The following is a 21,712-nucleotide window of genomic DNA, read 5'->3' as shown; positions in this document are numbered from 1 at the left end:
GGGAAACAAAGGAGACATAAAAAAGTCTGAATAAAAGAACGACAGAGAAAGAGAAATAAAAAAAGAGAGGGAGATAAAAGACAGAAGGCTCCGGGTTACCTTTCAGGATGGTCTGTTGCTGCTTGGCGGAGCAGATGAGGCGACTGATGCCCTCAATGACCTGACTCTTTGAGTCCACGTCCTTCTCTTTCGGCTTCTTTCCCAGGAAGATGGTGGGAACTGAGGACAGAAAGAAAGAGGAAGACTGTTGAAGTGACGTTTCTGTGAGTTTCAGATCAACAAGACACTTTTGTTTCAATTAAATACAAACATGACATAAACACCAGTATCACACAGGTAAGAGAGCTCCCTTTCAACTCAAGCTGAGAAATGATTTTGTCTTATTACCCATCTGTGTGGAATAATCTGATTGGTTGAAACTCACAACAACGGGGACTTCTTCTCAACAGCAAAAGCAACATCAGGGACTACTTTTTAAACTCTATATCATATTTCTAGTAACATAGATCATTTTTAAATCAATATTTTGTGTCTGCTTGTTTATGTCTATAGTTACTTTAGCTAGCAGGCTATTGTATAGAGAACAGGTGGTTATGCAAATGAGAACAACTTGATCACATAAATGTTCTCTTATCTGTATTTCATAACTTACTTTAAAGATATAAAACTGTATGTATTAATTATTGAATGTCAACACATATCACCGCCCCCCCCCCCCCCCCAAAAAAAGAATGAAAAGAATAAAAGAATAAAAATGCATTTACCACAAAAAACAACCATGTTAAGAATTTGTTTAGCTCATGTTGCACAGATTTAAAGACACAGGTCGAAGAGGTAGATGGTTGCCTGACAATGTATGTCACAGAACGTGACATATAGGCGTTCAAGAATTTTCAGTTCGAGCCCTATAGGCTGTGGAATGACCTGCTGGAGGATATCTTTTAAAAACTCACTATTTTAGATTTGCTTTTTGTTGATTTTATGGTTTATTGCTTTGATGCTCGTTTTAATACTTCTGTTGGATAATAATATGTTCTTAATTGCAGCCTACTGCTTTTTTTAAATTGTTTGTAAAGTGCTTTGTAATTAGTTTTTCAAAAGCACTATATATTTTAGTGTCACTTACCGTATTAATTTGTAGTTTTCACATAACTTCTGTGTTTTTTTTAATTGGGAGGAATTCATCATGGGTGGAGGATTTCTATTTTTCAGTGCGTGTCATCACTGTGAATTATTATCGTTGTATTGGAAAAATGTATAAATAAACTTAGTTTAATAAAAAAAGTTAAATTTTTTTGGTAAATTTTGCCTTTAATGGATAGGACAGCTGAAGAGAGACAGGAAATGTGGGGAGTAGAGAGAGGGGGAGGACATGCAGCGAATGATTAAGGCCGGGAGTTGAGCCCACGACTGCTGCAAAGAGGACCACAGCCTCTGTATATATCAGATCGCTTGGCCAACACGCCCCTCTCCTATCCTTATTAATACTCTGTCAAAGTTGAGTGTGATTCATATACAATGTTTGGTTTAATATTTTGTTTTGATGACATAGAACACCACTGTTCAGCTGATAGTTATCATTTGACTCATCAGTCAAAACTTTTTGTTTTCAAAGGAAAATGTTGAAGAAGTTGGAAAATGTCTTTGATGATTCTCCCCGGACATGACAGACGTGTTTTGATCTCCTCTCACCTTTCTTGTTCTTCTCCTTGGTGACCACCGTCATGGCCATGGTGCTGACCTGGGCCTGTGAGTCGCTGCTGCCCCCTCCTGGTAGCCTGCTGACCTGCAGCGAGCGGAAGGCGCTCTTCAGCGTGTTCTTGCAGCCCGTGTCGCGGCGATCGCCCTCCCGCCGCTTCTCAGCCAGTGAGGCGAGCCAGTAATCCACCTGCAGGCCGATGGCGTCCACGCCGTGAGACATGCTTGGACTCCTGAGGATGGAAATACATTTTAGAAGATGTATTATTATGATTATGAAACAGAAGCAGGAGAAGAAAAGCATATTTTCAGCAGTGGTTTGGGAGGAATAGTACATGACAGACGACTCTGCAGCACAGGGACTCTTTCTCTCCACACTGGTTTAAAAAAACGGAGGATTAACTGTTAAATTTGGTACATCATGTTCAAGTGTTGGACCCACTGTACTCTGCAGAGGGTGAAATAGAAATATTAGATAAGGCACAGCTGCAGTCTGTCGCCTCTGCAGCAGGCAGAGCAAAACTTCACTGAATCAAACATGAAGAACTCTGGTGAAGAATCAAAGAGTCGTTTCAGTTCCTGGGACGAGTTCACAGAGCGGACAAAGTGACGCCGGGGGCAAAAACTCAACACAGTGATGAAAGTTAAATCTACTTCTCAGAACTTTTGCTTCAGATTCGATTTCTATTTGGGGAACAGGTGAATTGAACATTTTCCATCTAATATGTAATTGTGTTAAAATACAAAAACACTGAATTTCAAAAGGAGGATGAAGAGATTAGAAGACATAAATGATAATACATTCTTCTATGTTTCAGGTCTCTGTTTTAATATCATACAGCAGAGTTTGATTTCAGGCTCCTATGAGTGTTTCCAGTTGTTTTTTCAAATTGTCATTTTACACAACAGAAATATGAAGTCAAATTTTACACGCAAACATTCAAATACCTTGGTTAACTTTAATTCATAAAAATTCTGCAAATTAATATTACACTTTTAGAAAAATATATATATTGAAAGCCCCATAATACTGCATGTAAAAAAGCATCAAAGATCACTACTGAAAATGGCCCAAAGGTCTGCTAATGTTACCACAGGAGCAATAAAAAGCCACTCATAATCAGAATTAATTTTGAAAACATATTGTAAGAGTCAAAACAATTTATGTGAAGAATAATGAAGAAGCGATATCCCTAACTTGTTGGTTTCAAGGTTTTTCAGTGACAAATTTAAACACCTGCTACCACTTCTGACAGACAACCAAAGTGAGTCATTTAAAGCTCCAATAAGGAGTTTTCAACTGGGTATGAAAAAGCCTGAAATTAACATTGAGGATTCTTTATGTCCCATATAAGTTTTATATAGAACATTTGAAAAATTGTCCCATTTTCTGTTGTCATTTTTTTTCAATATATGTTTTCATTATTTTATTATTTTCAGAACAAAACAACAAAATTTAAGGCCCTTGTGTACAAAGCAAGCGGCAAACTCCGGTCTCAAACGATGAAGCCAATGCGGAAGTGATATAAACTGCAATACATCGAAAATCCGCTTGAGGCTGGCTGCAGAAACACCGGAAACCACATAGATATGAATGGGAAAAAGACGATCTTTGCAGCATTAATAAACATGTTTACAGCCTGGTTCAAAAAACGGCTTGGCCCTACAACGCTAATCTCTCTAATGGCATACACTGTACGGGGGGTGAATTTTTTTCTAACGTGACGGTTAAGAAGATATTAAGATTATGAGTTTTGCCCAAATAAGGACATAACTGACGTGACTCCCGGTCGGGAACACACAGCCATTGGCTAAGAGACTCACACTACGTCACACTCTGCCTAGTTGAGTTCCGCATTACCAATATGGCTGCCGCCGTCGATTTGCTTCAAAACAGCTCTCAGGAACAGATGGGTGACGTCACGGATACTACGTCCATATTTTTTACAGTCTATGGTACAAAGCTGATTTTCAGACAAAGATATGTACTGTCACTGCTTCCTTCAAGCACAGAAAAAAAAAAAAATACATTAATTAAATAATAATAAAAACAGCAATAATAACAACAGACCTTTCTGTTGTCATTTTTAACACCTCTGACCGTAGCAAGGGGTTGAGTGTCGGATAAGGGAATCTCATGATGAAGAAAAAGCCCTTTCTTAACTTCCTCCAATGTAAATGTTCCAAATGTGTGATTTACCCGATAGTCAAACGGAAACGGGATGAGTTTTATTGTCCGAAAAAGTGCAGGACAAGCTAGGAAGTGATATATCACTTTGCCCACAGGAGGCGCCAAAGTCACCACAAACAGAAAGTGTCTCACAGGAGCTTTAAGAAATCTGACGCTGATGCCGCAAACTTGACTGATTCTAAATATCTTAACGGATTTGTTCTTGGCTCAACGAATGTTCAAAGTAATGGGAAGGAAATTATAAAATTCTGTTGTAGAAATCAGAAAATAAACAATCAGAATGTACTTAATATTGATTTTAAACACACTATACAAATTAATCTGAAGACACATTAAGTTTTTTCTGCATCCCTGGTTCTACCCAGTTTAGAATTCAAAGATTGCATCCACCGTCCTCCACTAATGAAGAATAAAGGAGATGAAGTGTGAGGAATATTAACGAGGGTCACTCTTACCCTTGTACTGAGAGGACGCTGCCCATGGAGGGGGAGGACGGGGGTGTGGCCGCCTCTTTAATCATCCCAGTGGGTGAGCCGTGGGAGGGGGGAGACGTGGAGGGGACAGCCAAGCTCACCGCCACGCCCTCCTCTGTGTCTCCTTCAAAACAAAACAAAACAAAACCATCCACCATCAACAGAGCAGGTCAAAGACAAATACGTGACATGTTCAAAAACTGTTTGAGAACTCTCACCTGTCGGAGACTGACCAGACTCGATGAGACCGACTTTCACTACCTGGAACACAACAAGGGACATCAGCAACAAATCCACATCAACAGTAGTAATCTGTTTGTTTTTATACTGAGTGTAATCTTACCCCAATGAAAGGAATAAACTTCTGGTAGGAGTCTTCATCTCGCCTGAGGAAGAGAGAGAAAGAACATTTTTAAAAACAGCTTTTTGGCAGCCTGGCTCGTGTTTGAAGAGCTCATAGAGTCCTATTACCCCTCTAAAGTCTCTAAAAATAGTATGGGAGGTTGAGCCTTCAGATATCAGGTACCTCTCCTTTGGAATCATCTACCAGTCAGGGTCCGGGAGGAAGACACCCTTTCTACTTTTAAGAGTAGGCTTCAAACTTTCCTTTTTGATAAAGCTTATAGTTAGAGCTGGCTCAGGCTTGGACCAGCTCTTTGTCATGCTGCTATAGGCTTAGACTGCCGGGGGAACTGACCGTTGGGATCCTGTCTCTCCTCTCTCTCTGTCTACCGCTTACTTTAACTCTTCCTGTCCCATTAAAGTTACTAAACATAGACCTTTTTGGAGTCCCTGAGCTCCCTTGTCCCGTAGGTTCCTCTGGATCTCTGCTGCTGTGGACGTGCCAGACTCCAGCATCTACACCTACTATCATCTCTCTCTATCTTCATCTCCTCTATCCCTCTTTCCAACTCGGTCTCAGCAGATGTGTGTCTAACATGAGTCTGGTCCTGCTGGAGGTTTCTGCCTGTTAAAGGAAGTTTGTCCTTGCCTCTCTTACTTAGAGTACATAGAGTGGTCTAGACCTGCTCTGTTTGGAAAGAGTCTTCAGATAACGTTTGTTGTGGTTTGGAGCTATTTAAATAAAGATTGATTGATTGATTGATTTTGTGGCGTCTACACTCACGTCCTGTGTTTGCAGGTGAGCATGGCCTCAGCGATGGGCAGCTGATGGGTGACGGTGGCGCCACTGATGTACTGCGCGATTCTTCCTGCTACATCTAACTGATCTAGTGGACACAGAAAAACAAAGAAGAATAAATACCAAGAACATCAGGGTCAAAATGTGTCTTTGTGCTAAGCAAATAGCAACATTTGGTACCAGTCTGCGGTGGTTCAGAGCGGGTGAACACGTCTCTCCACGCCCCGTCCAGGAAGGAGGAGCTGTAGCGGTTATCAAGGGCGCCGAGGTGTTTGGCAACGGGATGGGAGCCTGAAGAAGAGGGTGTAGTAGAAGGAAAAAGGAGGAGGAAAATAAAGTTCAGCTTTCTATGGGGGGTAATTGTAGCTCTGAGTTTAAACAATTGATGAGATGACATTTGACATTTTGCTTTCCCAAAATAAAAAATGCCGCAGTATGACTCAGCAAGAAAAAAAAAGCCTCTTAATCAATACAGAAATACAATGAGACTCTCACCCAGAGGCACCACCAGGAAGCGCATGTGATTGAGCCAATCCGACGTCTTGTTGGCGAGCTGGGTGACAAAGAACTGCAGGATGGCGCCCAGGTAACTCTGGCTGCCAACCGCCGCCACTTTCACCGGACGGGGCATGGACGAGTTACAGTTACAGCTACAGGGAGAGAGAGAGAGAAACAAGAGAGGGAGGTGTAATCAGAGCTGTGTGTGGAGGTGGATGTCTTTTGTCAGAGTCTCATCCATCAATGCCCGGGAAAATCACATAAAGAAAGATTGCAGACAAGATAACAAACGGCGCAGCAACTCCACCTGAGCAAAATCCATAAATTCAACTACAAGGACTTAAAAACAACAACAACTCTAAATGACATATTTAGTGTTGTGTTTGTAAGATATGGTTGTTTGAAAACTTGAAGACCTTCAGGATTAAATATCTGTAATCACAACTACATACCCAGATAAACTTCCTTAAAAATTGATTTTGGAAGAATTGCACCATATCGCACTGTTTCATATCTTAATGCATAGCACTGTAATGTTTTGCACCATACCACAATATATTGCCCCGCATTGCACTGTATCCTGGTGTAATGTCAAATCACACCATATTGTTCCATATTGTATTACAACGTATCAGATCACACCTTGATCATATATGATCATACAAAATGCACTGTATTGTATTGTGTTGCACTTTACTGTACTGTATTGCACCTTAGCGTATCATGTTGTATAGTGTTGCACCAGATTGTTATGTATCACACCATTCATATCATAGTGTATTGTGCTGTATTTTATGGTATCACACCGTATCGTATTGCACCATGTCGTATCTTGTTGCACCATTTGGATCGTAAAGTATTGTATTGTATCATGTCGTTACGTGTCGTGGTGTAAGGTATTGTGTCGTAATTTATCTTGTCGTAAAGAATCGCGTCATAACGAATCCTGTCGTAACGTATCGTGTTGTAACGAATCATACCCTTTGTTAATGTATCGTGTCGTAACGTATCTTACCGTTTCTTAACGTATCGTGTCGTAACGTATCGTAACGTATCGTGTCGTAACGTATCGTAACGTATCGTGTCGTAACGCATCGTGCCGTATCGTATCGTGTCGTACCATATCGTGTCGTGACGTATCGTAACGTATCGTGTCGTGACGTATCGTAACGTATCGTGTCGTGACGTATCGTAACGTATCGTGTCGTGACGTATCGTAACGTATCGTGACGTATCGTGTCGTAACGTATCGTGTCGTAACGTATCGTGTCGTAACGTATCGTGTCCTAACGTATCGTGTCTTAACATATCGTATCCTAACATATCGTGTCGTAACGTATTGTGTCGTAACGTATCGTGTCGTAACGTAGCATATCCTATCATATAATATCGTATCGTGTCGTAACGTATCGTATTGTATTTTAGCCTAACATATTGTATCATTTCCTATCATATTGTGTCACGACTTATAGTATCATGCTGTATTGCACTGAAACGTATTGTATTGTACTTTGAGTCCCCCCCCTTTTTACACCCCTAAAATAAAAATATATATTTTGGTTTTATGATTCTCAGGTAACAAAAAACTTACTACAATAATTTTTAATAAAAATACAAAACACATGGAGGTGCTGGCATTAATATATTATCAGCCTTGGCATTTTTATCTAAAGTTTACTCATGAAATTAATTTCTTATTGTTAGCTTGTATCACAACCTCCATTATTCTCCTCATCTTTATCCCATTTTTTTATCCTTAAGTCCAATAACATCAATTTAAACTGCAACCTGTAACAGAGCCAGTCAGAGGGAGAGAGAAGACCAGAGAGGAATGAAAGGAATAAATTTATAGATATGGAATCAGGAGGAGGGAAAGATGCGGAGGACGGAGGAAAAGAAAAAGAAGGTCAAGCAGAGGACTGAAAACAGAAAAATAAGGCTCAGAGCAGGAAAAAGACTAAGACGATGAGTCATACTGCCAAACAAGGGTGGCTTGAACTCTGGATCTGTGTGTGTGTGTGTGAGTGTGTGTTGTTTGTTTCTGTGTGTTCATTTCACACACACTCACAATTTCTGGATGCGAGTGAGCACAGCAGACAGCACCGCCTGGATCTCAGCGGCCGAGCACGTACAAACCACCGGGTGTCTCTGCACCTGGAGCTGCTCAGCAACGTACTGCAACACATGAAGAAGAAGAAATATGAAGAATAGTCCACACAATGATATAGGAGAAGACAACACACACTTACATATGCACACACACACACAGAGTCTTACCTGTCCCTGCCAGTCTGTGCCATTCACCAGAATCAGGCTCTCAGGTAGTGCAGAATCCGACAACAAAATCTGGTTCAGCTGGTCATACACCACTTTCCTGAGGAGCTACACACACAAACACACAAACACACACACGCACAATTTATGTACATAACCCCCCTACAGTGACACATTTACTCTGCTGATGACTCATCAGCACATACATAATTCATTGGGGAGCTGCAGGCGAGTCAGAGATTATCAGGATGCATGTGAGCTCTTTACTTTTAGAAAAAAGAGTGAGCGGAGGAGGCCGCACAACAAAAGCAAGCAACAGTGTAAATCCCTCCGTGGGAACGCTGGAGCACAATGTGAAGATTTATTTCTGTGTGTCGGAGATTAGAACACGATCCTGGAAAGACTCACTGGCGTGCTGTGCCCCAGCTCCGGGGATCTCTCTGAGTCTGAGCTGTTGGTGCGTTCGCTCAGAGGTTTGGACAGCTGTCTCTCCTTCATGGGCGTGCTGATGCGCTTCTGTCGGGGGGTGTGGCCTCCGTCCAACCTGCGGGGGTGATGCAGTATGGTAAAAAGACATGTTTTTGAAGCAGGGATCAGACTGAACAAGGTTTCATAAAAAAAAAAAAATCTATCATAAAATCTCAAAATGTTGCCATAGCTTGGCCAGAAGAAATAAAAGAGCACAGATCAGGCGCTAACCAATCATAGCTTGACGTGTTATTTATGCCCAGTATGATCTTGAAACACATCGTCTATCTTGTGACTGGATTAAAACCTGTTCCGATGATGGCTGGCTTTTCTGGGCTTCTGGTATAGCTAGCAGCTAATGAAAAAGGACTTCCTGTTTGGACTATCTTTAGTGTTGCCGTTTTTTATAGTCTAAGTGGCAACTTGAGAAGAGAGAATGGCGTCCGAGTTGAGATATCTTGTCCCTCTGATAGCTTTATAGTAGCTTCCCATGATTTAAAGCTAAAAAACTTTTGACTAATGTCAGGTTGGTGTCTTCAAAACACCTCATATCAGCCTCTGTCTGAGACTTTTCCTTTAAGCTACTGTCTCTTTAAGCACTTCAACACTCCAGAATATGTTTTGCACTCCAGACCCTAAAGTTTGAGAAGAGACAAAAAAAAACAAAAGAACCAAAAAAAAAACAGAGCAGGTCTCTTTAAGCACACCAACACTCTGGAAGTCTCTTCCACTGTTGCCATACTAGAAAGTCATGTTTCTGTATTTTCAATGACAGTTTAGGAATCATGGTCAAATTTTTGGGACATTTAAGCTACTGTCTCTTTAAGCATACCCAACACTCCAGAAGCCTTTTCCACTGTTGCTTTTCTATTTAAAATGACAGTTTAGGAATTTTGGCCAAATTTTTTGGACCCCAGACCGGACCCGGCAATTTTGGAAAGAGACAATACAAATCTCCAGCAACAAAAAACAGAGCAGGACTCTTTAAGCACCTCAACACTCCGGTAGCCTCCTCCTCTGTTGCCATGCTTTAAAGTCATATTTCTTTATTTTAAATGACAGATTAGGAATTATGGCCACATTTTTTGGACTCCAGACCGGACCAGGAAAATTGAAAAAGAAACAAAAAAGACCAAGTTACATAAAAGAAGCACCTTAACACTCTGGAAGACTCTTCCACTGATGCTATAAAGTTATGTTTCTGTATTTACATTGACGGATTAGGAGCTTTGGCCACATTTTTCGGACCCCAGCTAGGTCCCGGAAAGTTTTGAAAGAGACAGAAAAAAATTCCAAGGAACAAAAGTAGGGCATGACTCTTTAAGCACCCTAACACTCCGGAAGCCTCTTCCACTGTTGCCATGCTTTAAAGTCATATTTCCTCCTTTGAAATGACAGATTAGGAATTACGTCCATATTTTTTGGACCCAATTCCGGACACTGAAAGTTTGGAAAGAGACAAAAAAGACTAAGCAACAAAAAACAAGCACCTCAACACTCTGGAAGACTCTTCCTCTGTTGCAATGCTATAAAGTCATGTTTCTGTACTTAAAATGACAGATTTGGAATTATGGCCATATTTTATTGGGACCCCAGAACGGACCCGGAAAGTTTGTAAAGAGACATAGAGACCAAGCAACAAAAAACAAGCACATTGACACTCTGGAAGACTCTTCCAAGGTTGCCATGCTATAAAGTCATATTTCTTAATTTTAAATGGCAGTTTAAGAATTATGGCAATATTTTTTGGACCCCAGATTGGTCCTGGAAATTTTGGAAAGAGATAGAAAAAAAAATCCCCAGCAACAAAAAACAGAGCGGGACTCTTTAAGCATCCAAACACTCCAGAAGCCTCTTCCACTGTTGCCATGCTATAAAATCATGTTTCTGTTGGGTAAGTGTTTTCAGGAGATTCACCAATCTGTGATGTCACAAATTGAGTAAATCTCATGTCTTCAAACAGACTGGTTTCTCTGCTAACAGCTAATGCCTCCTGATACACTTATGGAAAATGTTCCATGGACTACAAATTAAATCCAGAACACTTCTACCTTCAAGTGTGTTAATCTGCTGCTATGCCTCTGATGCTTTCAGGTTTAGAGACACAGCATGAAGGACACAATTATCCTTTTTTTCCCTGCTTTGCCTCATTTCAAAAACACTCAAATCAGCCAACATGCTGAAAAAAGAAATTGACATTTCAGTCATTTTGTCAGAATGTCTTGAGGCCCTTCCAAAGACTGCGTTCCTCATCTTTCACAGTGACACAGTCCACAAAAGAACACAAGCTACTGCTGCTCCTGACATTTTGCTTTTGTTCTTGGCAGCCCACGTTTAATGGCAGATTGAATTTCCCTTCATTCCCCCAAAGGTTGTTTGAGTCATTCACTGTGGAGACAACATGACGGGGCGGCTCGAAGAAAAGTGGAGCTGCAGTCAGAAAGTCCGAAAAGTGACTTATTGTGGTTTGTACCGTAGATATGTGTATGTCTGGAGATGGATTAAGTGTGGTAATGTACAGAGAGAAATGTTACTTTTTGTAGATAACAGTATTTAGCAGGTATTATATTTATTTTGCATTAAAAGGGACAGATTATTGCAGATAATTACATTTTTTTAAGTCATCTAAATCTGTCATAAATCCTTTAACCCTCCTGTTATGTTGCGGGACAAATTGACCCTTTTTAAAGTCTATTTTAGGCAACATATTCCTTCCAAACCAGCTAAATGCAGCATAAAAATCTAGGCAGCATGTGACAGAAGAGGTGTCATGTTGATTTATCAATATCACTTCATAAAAATGAAAAAATTCTAAATTTAAACTTAAATTAACAAAAATCTATGTCATGTCAAACTATTGTATTTATAGTTAGGGCTTTCCAATGTACATTTAAAAAAGTTTTAACATAAATTTTAATGAAAAATGAGTGAGTTATCCTCATTGAACCATGATCTGTGAGAATTAAAGAACACCAATGGACTAAATCTTGATATAAATGGTTAGTAATTGAGTTAAAAATTAGATTTAAAAAAATGTTTATTGGGATTTTTTGGGGTTCTGACACATTTGGATAATTGAATATGCCCCGGGTCAAACTGACCCAGGAACATAATTGCTGTTCCAGAAAACTGAACATAACAGGAGGGTTAAAATGTACAGAAATAAACAAGGCAAAATTTTATATTTCATCAAACTGTCCAGCTCATTTCACTGATTAAAAAAATTAATAAATATATATATATATAAAGCTTAAATATAGTTACCTGTAATTTTCATGTCTATTTTTTTTATTTTTGTGACTTAAAATAAAATTAAAAAACTGATAAAAAAAATCTGACCTGAAAAAAATTCACAAACTTGTCATTGATAATTACCTTGGGGATGGCATGGCCTGGCTTTCACTTTTGCTGCTCTTTAAGGGTGTACGGGGTTTCTCAGCCACAGACACCGTGATGCAGGGGCCCACCTCAGCAAACAGCTCCTGATCTGTTAGCTCCTACACACACACACACACACACACACACACACACACACACACACACACACACACAAAGACAGATTGTCAGTGTCTGAAGAAGGAGATACTCTTGATCTCGTAGCCGTCTCTCCCGACACTCTCCATCACTTTTTTCTCCATCTCTCTCAATCTGTCTCTCTCGCAGCGCAGATGGCAGCGAAAAATAAACGCTCTCACAGAGATATTAACAAAGATACTGACACACCATTAATTCTCCTCCACTCACACACACCAACACACACACACACACAAATGTAGAGTCGTACCAGTGTGTCGGTCTCAGAGAGTGCCTCCTCCAAGTTGCGGCTGCGTGAGTGTTTCATCTTCTCAAGTGGATGCTGCTCCCCCTGCTGGAGAGACGAGGGAACTTCAGTCAGTCTACAGGCTTTAATGAGATTCAATATTCAGGAAACAGATGACTGAAATAAGAGCAGCAGTGCCAAAATCTTCTCTTGCCATTTCACACAATAGTCAGTGTTTGAGTCAACACATGAGAATCAAAGCAGACTTTTCTGTTACAAGGATGGTTTTTTTTGGACGTGCAGTCAGCAGTCACAGCACAAAAAGGCTTATTTCAGTGCAGGAACCGCAGCGCAAACACATCCAGAGGAATCCATTCAGCTCGGTGAGATTAAACAGTTTTTATTGAGCAGACGGCGACTGTGTCAGAGATGTATTGGATTTCTGCTCTGTTCAGGAAACCTTAGTGTGACACATTTATGAATTTTATGTTTGCACGCAGCCTCCCTGCCGGGCGATTTTTATGGGCTTCACATTCAGGATATTTACCACATCAATGTGGAGTCGCATCAATACACTGCTGGGTTCTCAGCTTCATTTCATGGTGTTGTCTCGCACTGTTTTTCATGCTTATGAGTGCCACTGTTTCATTATTTCACTGTCTTGTCTTTTATGAAGTGTGGATGAAAGGCAGGAAGTTAGTGTTGTGTAAATAAACACGTCATGTTGTTTCATTTTAAGACATCTCTATACTGAAGGAAAAAATGTACTTTCACTTCAAAGCCTTTAAACCATGAATGTAGAATAAACTGAAAACAAAGTCATTGTATTTGTTGAATTTTAAGGCAAAAATCCTCCATAACAACACACACATAATAAGTCACTAATGTAGCTTATTAGCCGGCTTTCTTACTGATCTTCCAGCTGTGTAAGATGCTTGATTCTGATTGGTTAAAACCCCTTGATGATGGTTATTAACTTTCACTTACATGAGCAACACCAGAGGCAAACTGATCACATGTCATGTCAAATCAATCAGAAAAGAGTTCAGACACATTTTGCTTCTGCTTGTTGACACCACAGACCGTAAGGTACGGTAAAACCTAGCTTCCGTTAGCATCATATTGGTAAATAATGTGGCTGAAATGTTAGTCGCGGTTAGCATTCTAAATTGGCAGGCTATGGCTATTTCCACATTGGATTCAAGCGGCAACTTCTGCACTAAAAATATGAGTCCAATGCGGAAGTGTTAAAAACTGCAGTTCATCGAGGATCCGCTTGAGGCTGGCTCCGGAAGTACTGGAAACCACATACACACCAATTCAAAAAAGCTGTTCTTTACAGCAGAAATAAACATGTTTACAGCCTGGTACAAAAGACGAGTGTAGTCTGGATAGCTCATTTCTTGATCGTCACACACTGTAGGGGGGGTGAATTTTTTTCTAACGTGGCAATTTCAAAGATATTGAGATTACAAGTCTTCCAATGAGAGGCACAGCTGACTTGATTGGCAGGCGGGAACACTGTAGCTGTTGGCTAGGAGGCTCAAAGCCCGCCTCTTTACGTCACAATCGCTCGACAGCAGCAATATGGCTGCCGCCGATGATTGGCCTCTAAACAGCGCTTCAGAAACAGATGGGTGACGTCAAGGATACTACGTCCATATTTTATACAGTCTATGGTCCGGCAATGGGAGCAGGTGAGAGAAACTTTAGGTTACTGATCTCTACTAAGAAACTTAAACCATGAGCGGTGGTGATGATAGCAGCAGGGTTCAAAGTTGTGATATTTGTTTATTTTTAAAAGGTGTGTGAACCACAGAGCTCAGAGAAGAAGGAGAGCTGAATGAGGACGGTTTCATGATAAAGCGACCGCAACAGGCAGATAAGAATCCATCACCATGAAACGCTAACTGACGAGGAATCACTGGGACTATTTTTTAAAAACTGTATACATAAATCATTTTAGATCGATAAGATAATCTTGAATTAAGGTGTTTTAGATTAGAGATTAGAGAACTGTATTGATCCCCTGTGGGGGAAATTCATATGCCACAAGGGTCTGTTCACAGAATCAACAAACAATAAGATAGTACAGTCACAAAAACACGACAAATAAACAAGTAACACAGTCACACCATTTGAGGCATAATTAACAGCTATGGGTCAGATCCATAACTACAAATGTTCATTAAAAAATCTGACTGCTGCAGGAACAAAGGACCTTCTAAGACGTTCTCTGGAGCACTGCGGCATCACCAGTCGCTCACTGAAGGAGCTTCTCAGTCTATTAAAAACACTGTGCAGGGGATTCCTTTCAAAGATCAGAACAGTTTTTAATTTAGTCCTAGTTCTCTTTGTGTTTGTATTTAGGGTGGACAAGATCCCTCTGCTTCACATCAGAGTCTTGTCTCACCCTGTCAGGATTCTATTTCCCATAACTACCTGCTAACCTTACATTATCCCTTACTTGGAAAACAAAATCAAACAAAACTTTTTAGTGAATTATTTTCCAACTTTATTACTAATCTCTCTGTTATGTTGAATACTTGATTCTGATTGGTCAAAACCCCATAAGAGGTGGTGGAGACCAAAAGTCGGGTTAATCCTGAATAGCAAAAGCAATGCCATGAAACAACCAGATCACGTACATCACATCAAAACACTCTTGAAAAGGAGTTCCAGCACATTTCACATCTGCCTGTTGACACTGTGGCAAAAACGTTAGCTTTTGTTAGCATTCTAAATCAACATGACTAGATAACATGGGGGAGATTCAACTATTGGGACCAGTCCTGCAATCCAGGCTACAGCAGCAGAGCAGGTGGAAGCATCTCTAAGTTGATGATGGTTATTAAGTAACTTAAAGAATGAGTGGAAGTGATAACAGCACCAGCCTTGAGACGTATGACAATCTATGCTAGCCGTACAAATAGATATACCGTCTGATGGTTTCTGGTGATCAATTGTCAAGGCCAGCGTCGTAGCAAAACCAGATCAACCACTGTTTGAATGTCTGATGAGGAGCTGTAATGATGAAGTTTCTTTTTCACACTGTCACCCATCTTTTATCCCCTCTCATTTTTCCCCTTCGGGTGTCACAGGGTGATGAAACACGCTCACAAAAAGCAGCTCTCAGAGATCTCATTGCAAGGACAGCCGTGAGCAAATCTTCACTTCAGCAATAACCTATTTACAGAAAATCTCACAGGTTTTATTTCGTCATTTCACCCCCCAACACCACTCTTCCAAACACAGCTGCTAAGGAGACTCTAATGTTTTAGAGTCAGGCACCCTTTGGGGGCAATAAATATTTACTGCACTCAGCTACCAGCGAGACAGGGATTAAAAAAGAAGGAGAGAAAACACAGTTCAGGTTTACTCTGACGCCCTGCAGCTCACACCAGTGAAATTTCTGCTGATGCTGCAGCTGCTGCTTCTCCTCCCCTGCAGGTCTGAGTTACTCACCGGACTGAAGGTGTCTCTCCCCAAGCTGCCTTTACTGTTCAGACTGCCGATCTCCGTCTGGGAGCTGGACTGAGACATGCCCTCAAAGAACGGCCTGAGTGCACAGACAGAAACATGGAAACATTAGAGTTAGGCTGATTTTTATATCACGCTTTTAAAAAACAGCTTTATTTGTATTATTTATCCCTCTGATTGTCCTACTGTGACGTGTGAGAATCACTTAATTCTGTAGTATATGTCATTAATAAGTCCCGGTTGTATATCACTCTTCTTCTATATGTTTCTCAAATCTTAAGGTATAAAAATGTAGAAATAGAATATTAAAATTGACACTAAAAATGGATGAAAGAGGCAGAACAGCTCACCAGTATCTTATGAGTCAATCAAATGTATTCATACAACTCCTTTGCTTCTCAATTTCAACAGCACTGCATCATAAGCAGCAACAGAGTCATCTTTAACTTAAATTCACACTACTATGTGACACATAGAGACTTTCAAAATAATGAACAGAGGCATGAAGGTAATCCAGACAGAGTGCTTTTGACACAATCACAAGCAATGACTAAAAATAAGATTTAAAGAACTACCCAAAAATAGTTTCACTCCTGAGTTTGACTTATAATACTTCTCCTTTAGAAAACTGGCTTCTTCATTTATTTTGATGGATTCAAAGTAAACTGGTCCACTTCTGGTTCAGGTAAACTTTGAGTAAACACATGTGACTGCAGTGAGCTGTTTCCACCAACAGAGGGAGCTCTGATTTATCAGAGAGGAACACTGAGAAGCTGTGTTTACAGGTACTGCATGTGGCTACACCAAGCGTGCAGCAACCACACGTTTAGATAAGTGTATTTATGACTGATGTATTTATGTGGTGTATTCTGAGTGTTTGATGTGCATCAGAATCAGAGGCACATGAAGTCAATACTATTAAGATATCTCAGTGACGGTATGATAGAAGTAGGATTTTAATGGTTTTTATGGAATAAGATAAAGTTTTCTTCATTTTAGTTGGAGTGATATCACGTTGCTTTGGAAACAGACTGAACAAAACTGTCATTTAACCTGCCATAAATTTTGCATCCTCATGACAAAATGACTTTTTATAATAAATCAACATAATCTGACTCAGTTGCAACATGTATGCACAACTTTACAACTCAATTATTTTGTGCATTTTACAAAAAATGTACGATAAGTCTTGATTCTAAATATCGTGGTATTATCATTTTATCAATATTCTGACTTTTTTTAATCAAACTTTTACCAACCTAGCTCAAAAGCAAATGCATCATTTCAGGACCAGATTACTAAATTGAGTATGCTGTGTTAACTTGATGATGTATCAAAAACAGAACTACAAGTATGCCCAGGGGCGGATTAAATGGTGGCACCAGCCCTCCTCTGAAGGGCCACCCCTGGTGCCACCTAATCCCAGCAAATAGCAAATAAAGGGGCAGGATTAGATAAGTTCTAACTTCTTCTTACTTCTTTCTGTACATGTAAATTGAAATGTTTCAATGCTTCCTGGTGGAATTGATTGATTTTTATTTCTTATAAACTTTTTTTTTCTGGGGGGGGGGGGGGGGGCATTTTTGCCTTTAAAGATAGGATAGCTGAAGAGAGGAATGTGGGGAGTAGAGAGTGGGGGAGGACATGTAGGAAATGGTCAAGGCTAGAATCGAACCTGCGACCTCTGCAACGAGGGCTACAGCCTCTGTATATGGGGCGCTCACTTAGACCGCTAGGCCAACGGCGCCCCTTATTTCTTCTTTTTACTTGTATGTTTTTTCTATTGTATTTTTACATATTTGAAATAAAGACATTATATCAAATCAAAACAAATCACCTCAGAAACCCAACGCTATGATTGGCTATTTGTCTGGTCAGAGGTGAGAATTTTGTTAAAATCAACAATTTGTATCGTGTCACAAAAGCCTGCTAATAGCTTTCTTTGCTATCAATGTCGCACATTTACCTTTGTTAGGACTTGGGACAAACATCTTCTTGAGTCCTTAAAGAGTTAAGCTTAAAAGATTAAAATGTATATGCCACCCCGGTATATATCAGGCCACCCCAGTTGGGCCACCCAAGTCCAAAAAAAGTCTGGATCTGCCCCTGGCTATGCTATATTTGCTTTCCCCACCCATCACTAGCGGTTACTGATGTTGTGTCTGTGTCCGTGACGCTACCTTAGTTTAGGTTTGGGCGTGCTAAGAATGCTATCAGTCTCCTCCATCTCTGGCCCGCTGTCGCTGGGGTTGTACATCTCCAGACTGTCGTAGAGCTCGTCCAGGTCCTCCTCCACCTCCTGGATCTGTTCCCTGGAGACGTGCTCCAGGCCAAAACCAACCTGGACGAGCCACAGAGGAGTCATATGAACAGCAGACACATGAAAAGGAAAAACAGAAGAAAGCAAACACCGGTCCTGAAGCTTTGATCAGTGTTGACAGAACATATAAAGTTTATGAGAAACATGTCAGCCACATGCTTTGATGTCATCCCCCCCAGAGGAGGACAAACACATTAAAATAGACATATTCCTCTTCTTTTCAACTGACAATGTTTGGTGTTTCTTTTCTTCGAAGCTGCCAGCTGAATCTCAGTTGTTCTGCCACATCTCTCCCACACACCTCTGTGTGCCTTCAAAGCCAGAACTGAAAATACATGTTGACTCCTGCACACACGTACTCTGAAACCTCGCGCATGAAGTGGATGTGTGACCTACCTCATCAGTGACTTTGAACCTTTTCAGCAAGGCAACAAACTTCTGCTTGATGTTGGGTTGCTGCGAGACAGAGAAGAGAAAAAAAGAAGGAGGACAAAGTAAGACCCTCAGGAGATGTCGGAGGAGGGAATGTATAGGCTGAGAAAGAGATGACAGGAGCAGGATGGAACGGTAATTTCCAAGCCTGCATTTCACGCTTGGCGACTCAAAACAACAGCAGTTAATGGATACAGCAGCAGGACATTTTTCTTGGTGTCATATATGGTGGATTGTGTTATCTGTGCTGATGTTTCTTCGCACCCTGGGATGTGACTCTATCTTGTGTTATCAAACTGGGGTGTGTGTTATTAATGGTTAGCAAGTCGCACCTCCCACCGCTGGTGTTTGCCTGAATGAGCACAAAAGTTTTTCTGCTTATTTATCAAGTTGTCTTATTCTAAGAGGAAGGTGTACGACCTCAAGTCTTAATATTGTTTCTGTCAAAAAGGCATACTGGTAAAAAATGTCTGTTAGCTGAGCTGTATTATTCTATGAAAGGCTGTGAACTTTTGGCTTTTCAGAACTTTTGTTTAGACAAAACTGACACACTAAAGCTGATTTGTACTTTTTTGGGGTTAGCGAAAGCAGGCTGTTGACACATCATTGACAACATTTAGAGCTGATGTCACACAGTTATGAGATGGTTTCAGAGTTATTAGGAAGACATTCATACAACAATAGATGAATCAAAAAGAGGGCTGTAATATGCAGGATCAAGTAATCACAAAACATAAGTATTTTTAAATCAGTGTTTTAAATCTTTCAGCGCAGTGAAGAGAAAAGGTTTTGTTTTAGCTCCATTTTTGGTCTCCACCACCTCTTGAACGAAATATCTGTCTTTTTAAGTTACTAAATGCACTATATATGTTCATTATTTTCTTAAAGGTAAATCAACATTGTTTGGATTTTAACAAGAACAAGGGGTGGGAATGACGGGTAAACTTACGAGAGGATATGATACCCGATACAAGGCCCACGAAAATGATAGGATCAACGTAGAGTTGTTCTACGATAATTGGTAAAAAGTGATAACGAATTCACCGTAGGGAACAAACCCAAAAAAGTAAAGTGCAGAATGAATTAGAATTAGAAGTTGTTTTTTTCTATTTTATACATTATTATTTGTATTACGTACTTGTATTTATTTATTGTTATCTTTTATTTTATTTATTTGTTTGTGTATGCAAATATGGGTAGATGTGTATGTATATAATGTGTGTGTGTGTGTGTGTGTTAGGGCTGTCAAAATTGCTCCAAAATGACATTTGAATATTCGCTCTAAAAAAAAACCCCAGAGGTTCGAACCATTCGAATATCTATATTTGCGCAATATTTCAATAACAGGTGGACAAACTAATACAAGGAGATTTCAGATTTAACATGGCTAAAACATACCTACACATTACAAAACAACTAAATGACCTAATGATCTATACCGTAACACCTTGAAGACTGTAGACATCTTGCTCGCCCCCCTCCCCTCTCTGTGCGTAATGCGCTGAGTGAGTGCTGAACAAGACTTGTGCGAGCAATTAAAGGTCCTGACTCTTGTCCCTAATATAGGCAGGCTTCATTCAGTGATTCAAGCAAATATTAACATTAACTGAAGTTAAAGTTAAAAACGAAATAGTAGTCCACTTCCATTCTTGGCGCTTGTATAAAAAAAGAGAGGAAAAACTGCATTTTACCCCAGGGTCACTGATTGTCGGGCTCTTTTAGTCCACTGTCAATGTCGGGTCTTAGGCCTGACGGGTTATTTGTCAAAAACACAAGACAGTCCGTGTGAAGAGGCCCGATCCCTTTTTATTTACTGTATTTCCAGCGGAGGAAAAGACGGAAGGATTTCTCTCTGCAGTCTGCTTCATGCTGTGCATGTGTGACTCCTGTGACCTGTCCCTGACCCGTCATGCAGGGCGCCCACTCTCAAAGCAGCCGCTGATGTGTTTTTTCCCACAGTCGAATATTAATTTTCACAATCGAATCTCCTTTTCTTTTAAATATTCGAATGTATATTCGAATTTAGAATATTCGTTGACAGCCCTAGTGTGTGTGTGTGTATACATATATAAATATTTATGTATATATTTTTTTATTATTATTATTTGTCTTTTTTTTTTATGTGTGGATGTAAGATTTGCTAAGTCCTCTATGTCCTTTCTTAATGCACCTGGGATTTTTGTGCGTATGGGTTCGGTATTGTATTTATACACATATATGTGAAGATATGTCTATGACTGTTTATAAATGTATGTCTAAAGTTGTGGAAAATCAATAAAAACAATGTTGGGGAAAAAAAGAATTAGAAGTTGTGACGGTATAAGCCAGTTTAAAGTATTTTTGAAGTGCTCTATCATTTTTGAATTAGAACATCAATAGGAAACTATTAGCGCACAAGTCAGGATGCTAATATATTGCTGGACTGATACAACGGCCCTCTGTGTCCTTGGTGAACCCAAACGAGCAGCATCATGAGTGCAGGTCTGAGTGGACATTAAGAGCTCAGGTGTTTTGGGAGGTCGTGTCCTAAATTGTTACTAGAAAGTGTGGAGTGTCAACTTAATGCTCATCCACAAACGCTCAGGTGGAATGTTCCTCTTTATACACTTATGTGTGTTTGCATGTGTGTGAGTGTTTGCCAACTGCAGTGCACTGCAGAGGTTTCTGTTGAAGTGGCTTTTGAGTGTGTGTTCATGTTCATCGTGATGTGTGCCTCAACTGAGCTTTACAGAAATTGTGTTAATTGTCTTGTCTCTATCTTTGTGAGGACCATATGTGATTTTTCGCTGAATGAGGACCTTTTGGAAAGTGAAGAAAGTTCAGCCACTTTTCACTTAATTAAGCCTGTTAAAGGATTAACACTTAGTTGAAAGGTAAAGAGGTTAGTTTTGATGTAAGAGATTATGCAATATGTGTGGATTATATGAACAAGAGTCCCCTGAAAGATACAATAACAAGTATATGTGTTAGTATGTTT

General features: G+C 40.1%; 1 protein-coding gene across 1 annotated transcript in view; it reads right to left on the bottom strand.

The window, feature by feature from the left end:
* LOC117807537 (phosphofurin acidic cluster sorting protein 1-like) overlaps positions 1-21,712 on the bottom strand; it is a 100,213-nt gene that overhangs the window by 6,256 nt on the left and 72,245 nt on the right. Inside the window, exons 8-23 of the mRNA XM_034676856.1 lie at positions 18,700-18,759; positions 18,164-18,324; positions 15,969-16,062; positions 12,528-12,611; positions 12,119-12,240; positions 8,684-8,819; positions 8,279-8,383; positions 8,070-8,176; positions 5,999-6,153; positions 5,684-5,794; positions 5,489-5,591; positions 4,706-4,748; positions 4,581-4,623; positions 4,345-4,486; positions 1,693-1,931; positions 100-219 (exon numbers count right to left, since the gene is read on the bottom strand). Coding sequence (XP_034532747.1) covers positions 100-219; positions 1,693-1,931; positions 4,345-4,486; positions 4,581-4,623; positions 4,706-4,748; positions 5,489-5,591; positions 5,684-5,794; positions 5,999-6,153; positions 8,070-8,176; positions 8,279-8,383; positions 8,684-8,819; positions 12,119-12,240; positions 12,528-12,611; positions 15,969-16,062; positions 18,164-18,324; positions 18,700-18,759 — 1,825 coding nt within the window. The remainder of the gene's footprint in view (positions 1-99; positions 220-1,692; positions 1,932-4,344; positions 4,487-4,580; positions 4,624-4,705; positions 4,749-5,488; positions 5,592-5,683; positions 5,795-5,998; positions 6,154-8,069; positions 8,177-8,278; positions 8,384-8,683; positions 8,820-12,118; positions 12,241-12,527; positions 12,612-15,968; positions 16,063-18,163; positions 18,325-18,699; positions 18,760-21,712) is intronic.

This window comes from Notolabrus celidotus, chromosome 23, assembly GCF_009762535.1.
Source record: "Notolabrus celidotus isolate fNotCel1 chromosome 23, fNotCel1.pri, whole genome shotgun sequence".
NCBI classification, from domain to species: domain Eukaryota; kingdom Metazoa; phylum Chordata; class Actinopteri; order Labriformes; family Labridae; genus Notolabrus; species Notolabrus celidotus.
Note: the sequence above shows the minus strand (reverse complement) of the source record. Positions and strands in the feature narration are given on the sequence as shown.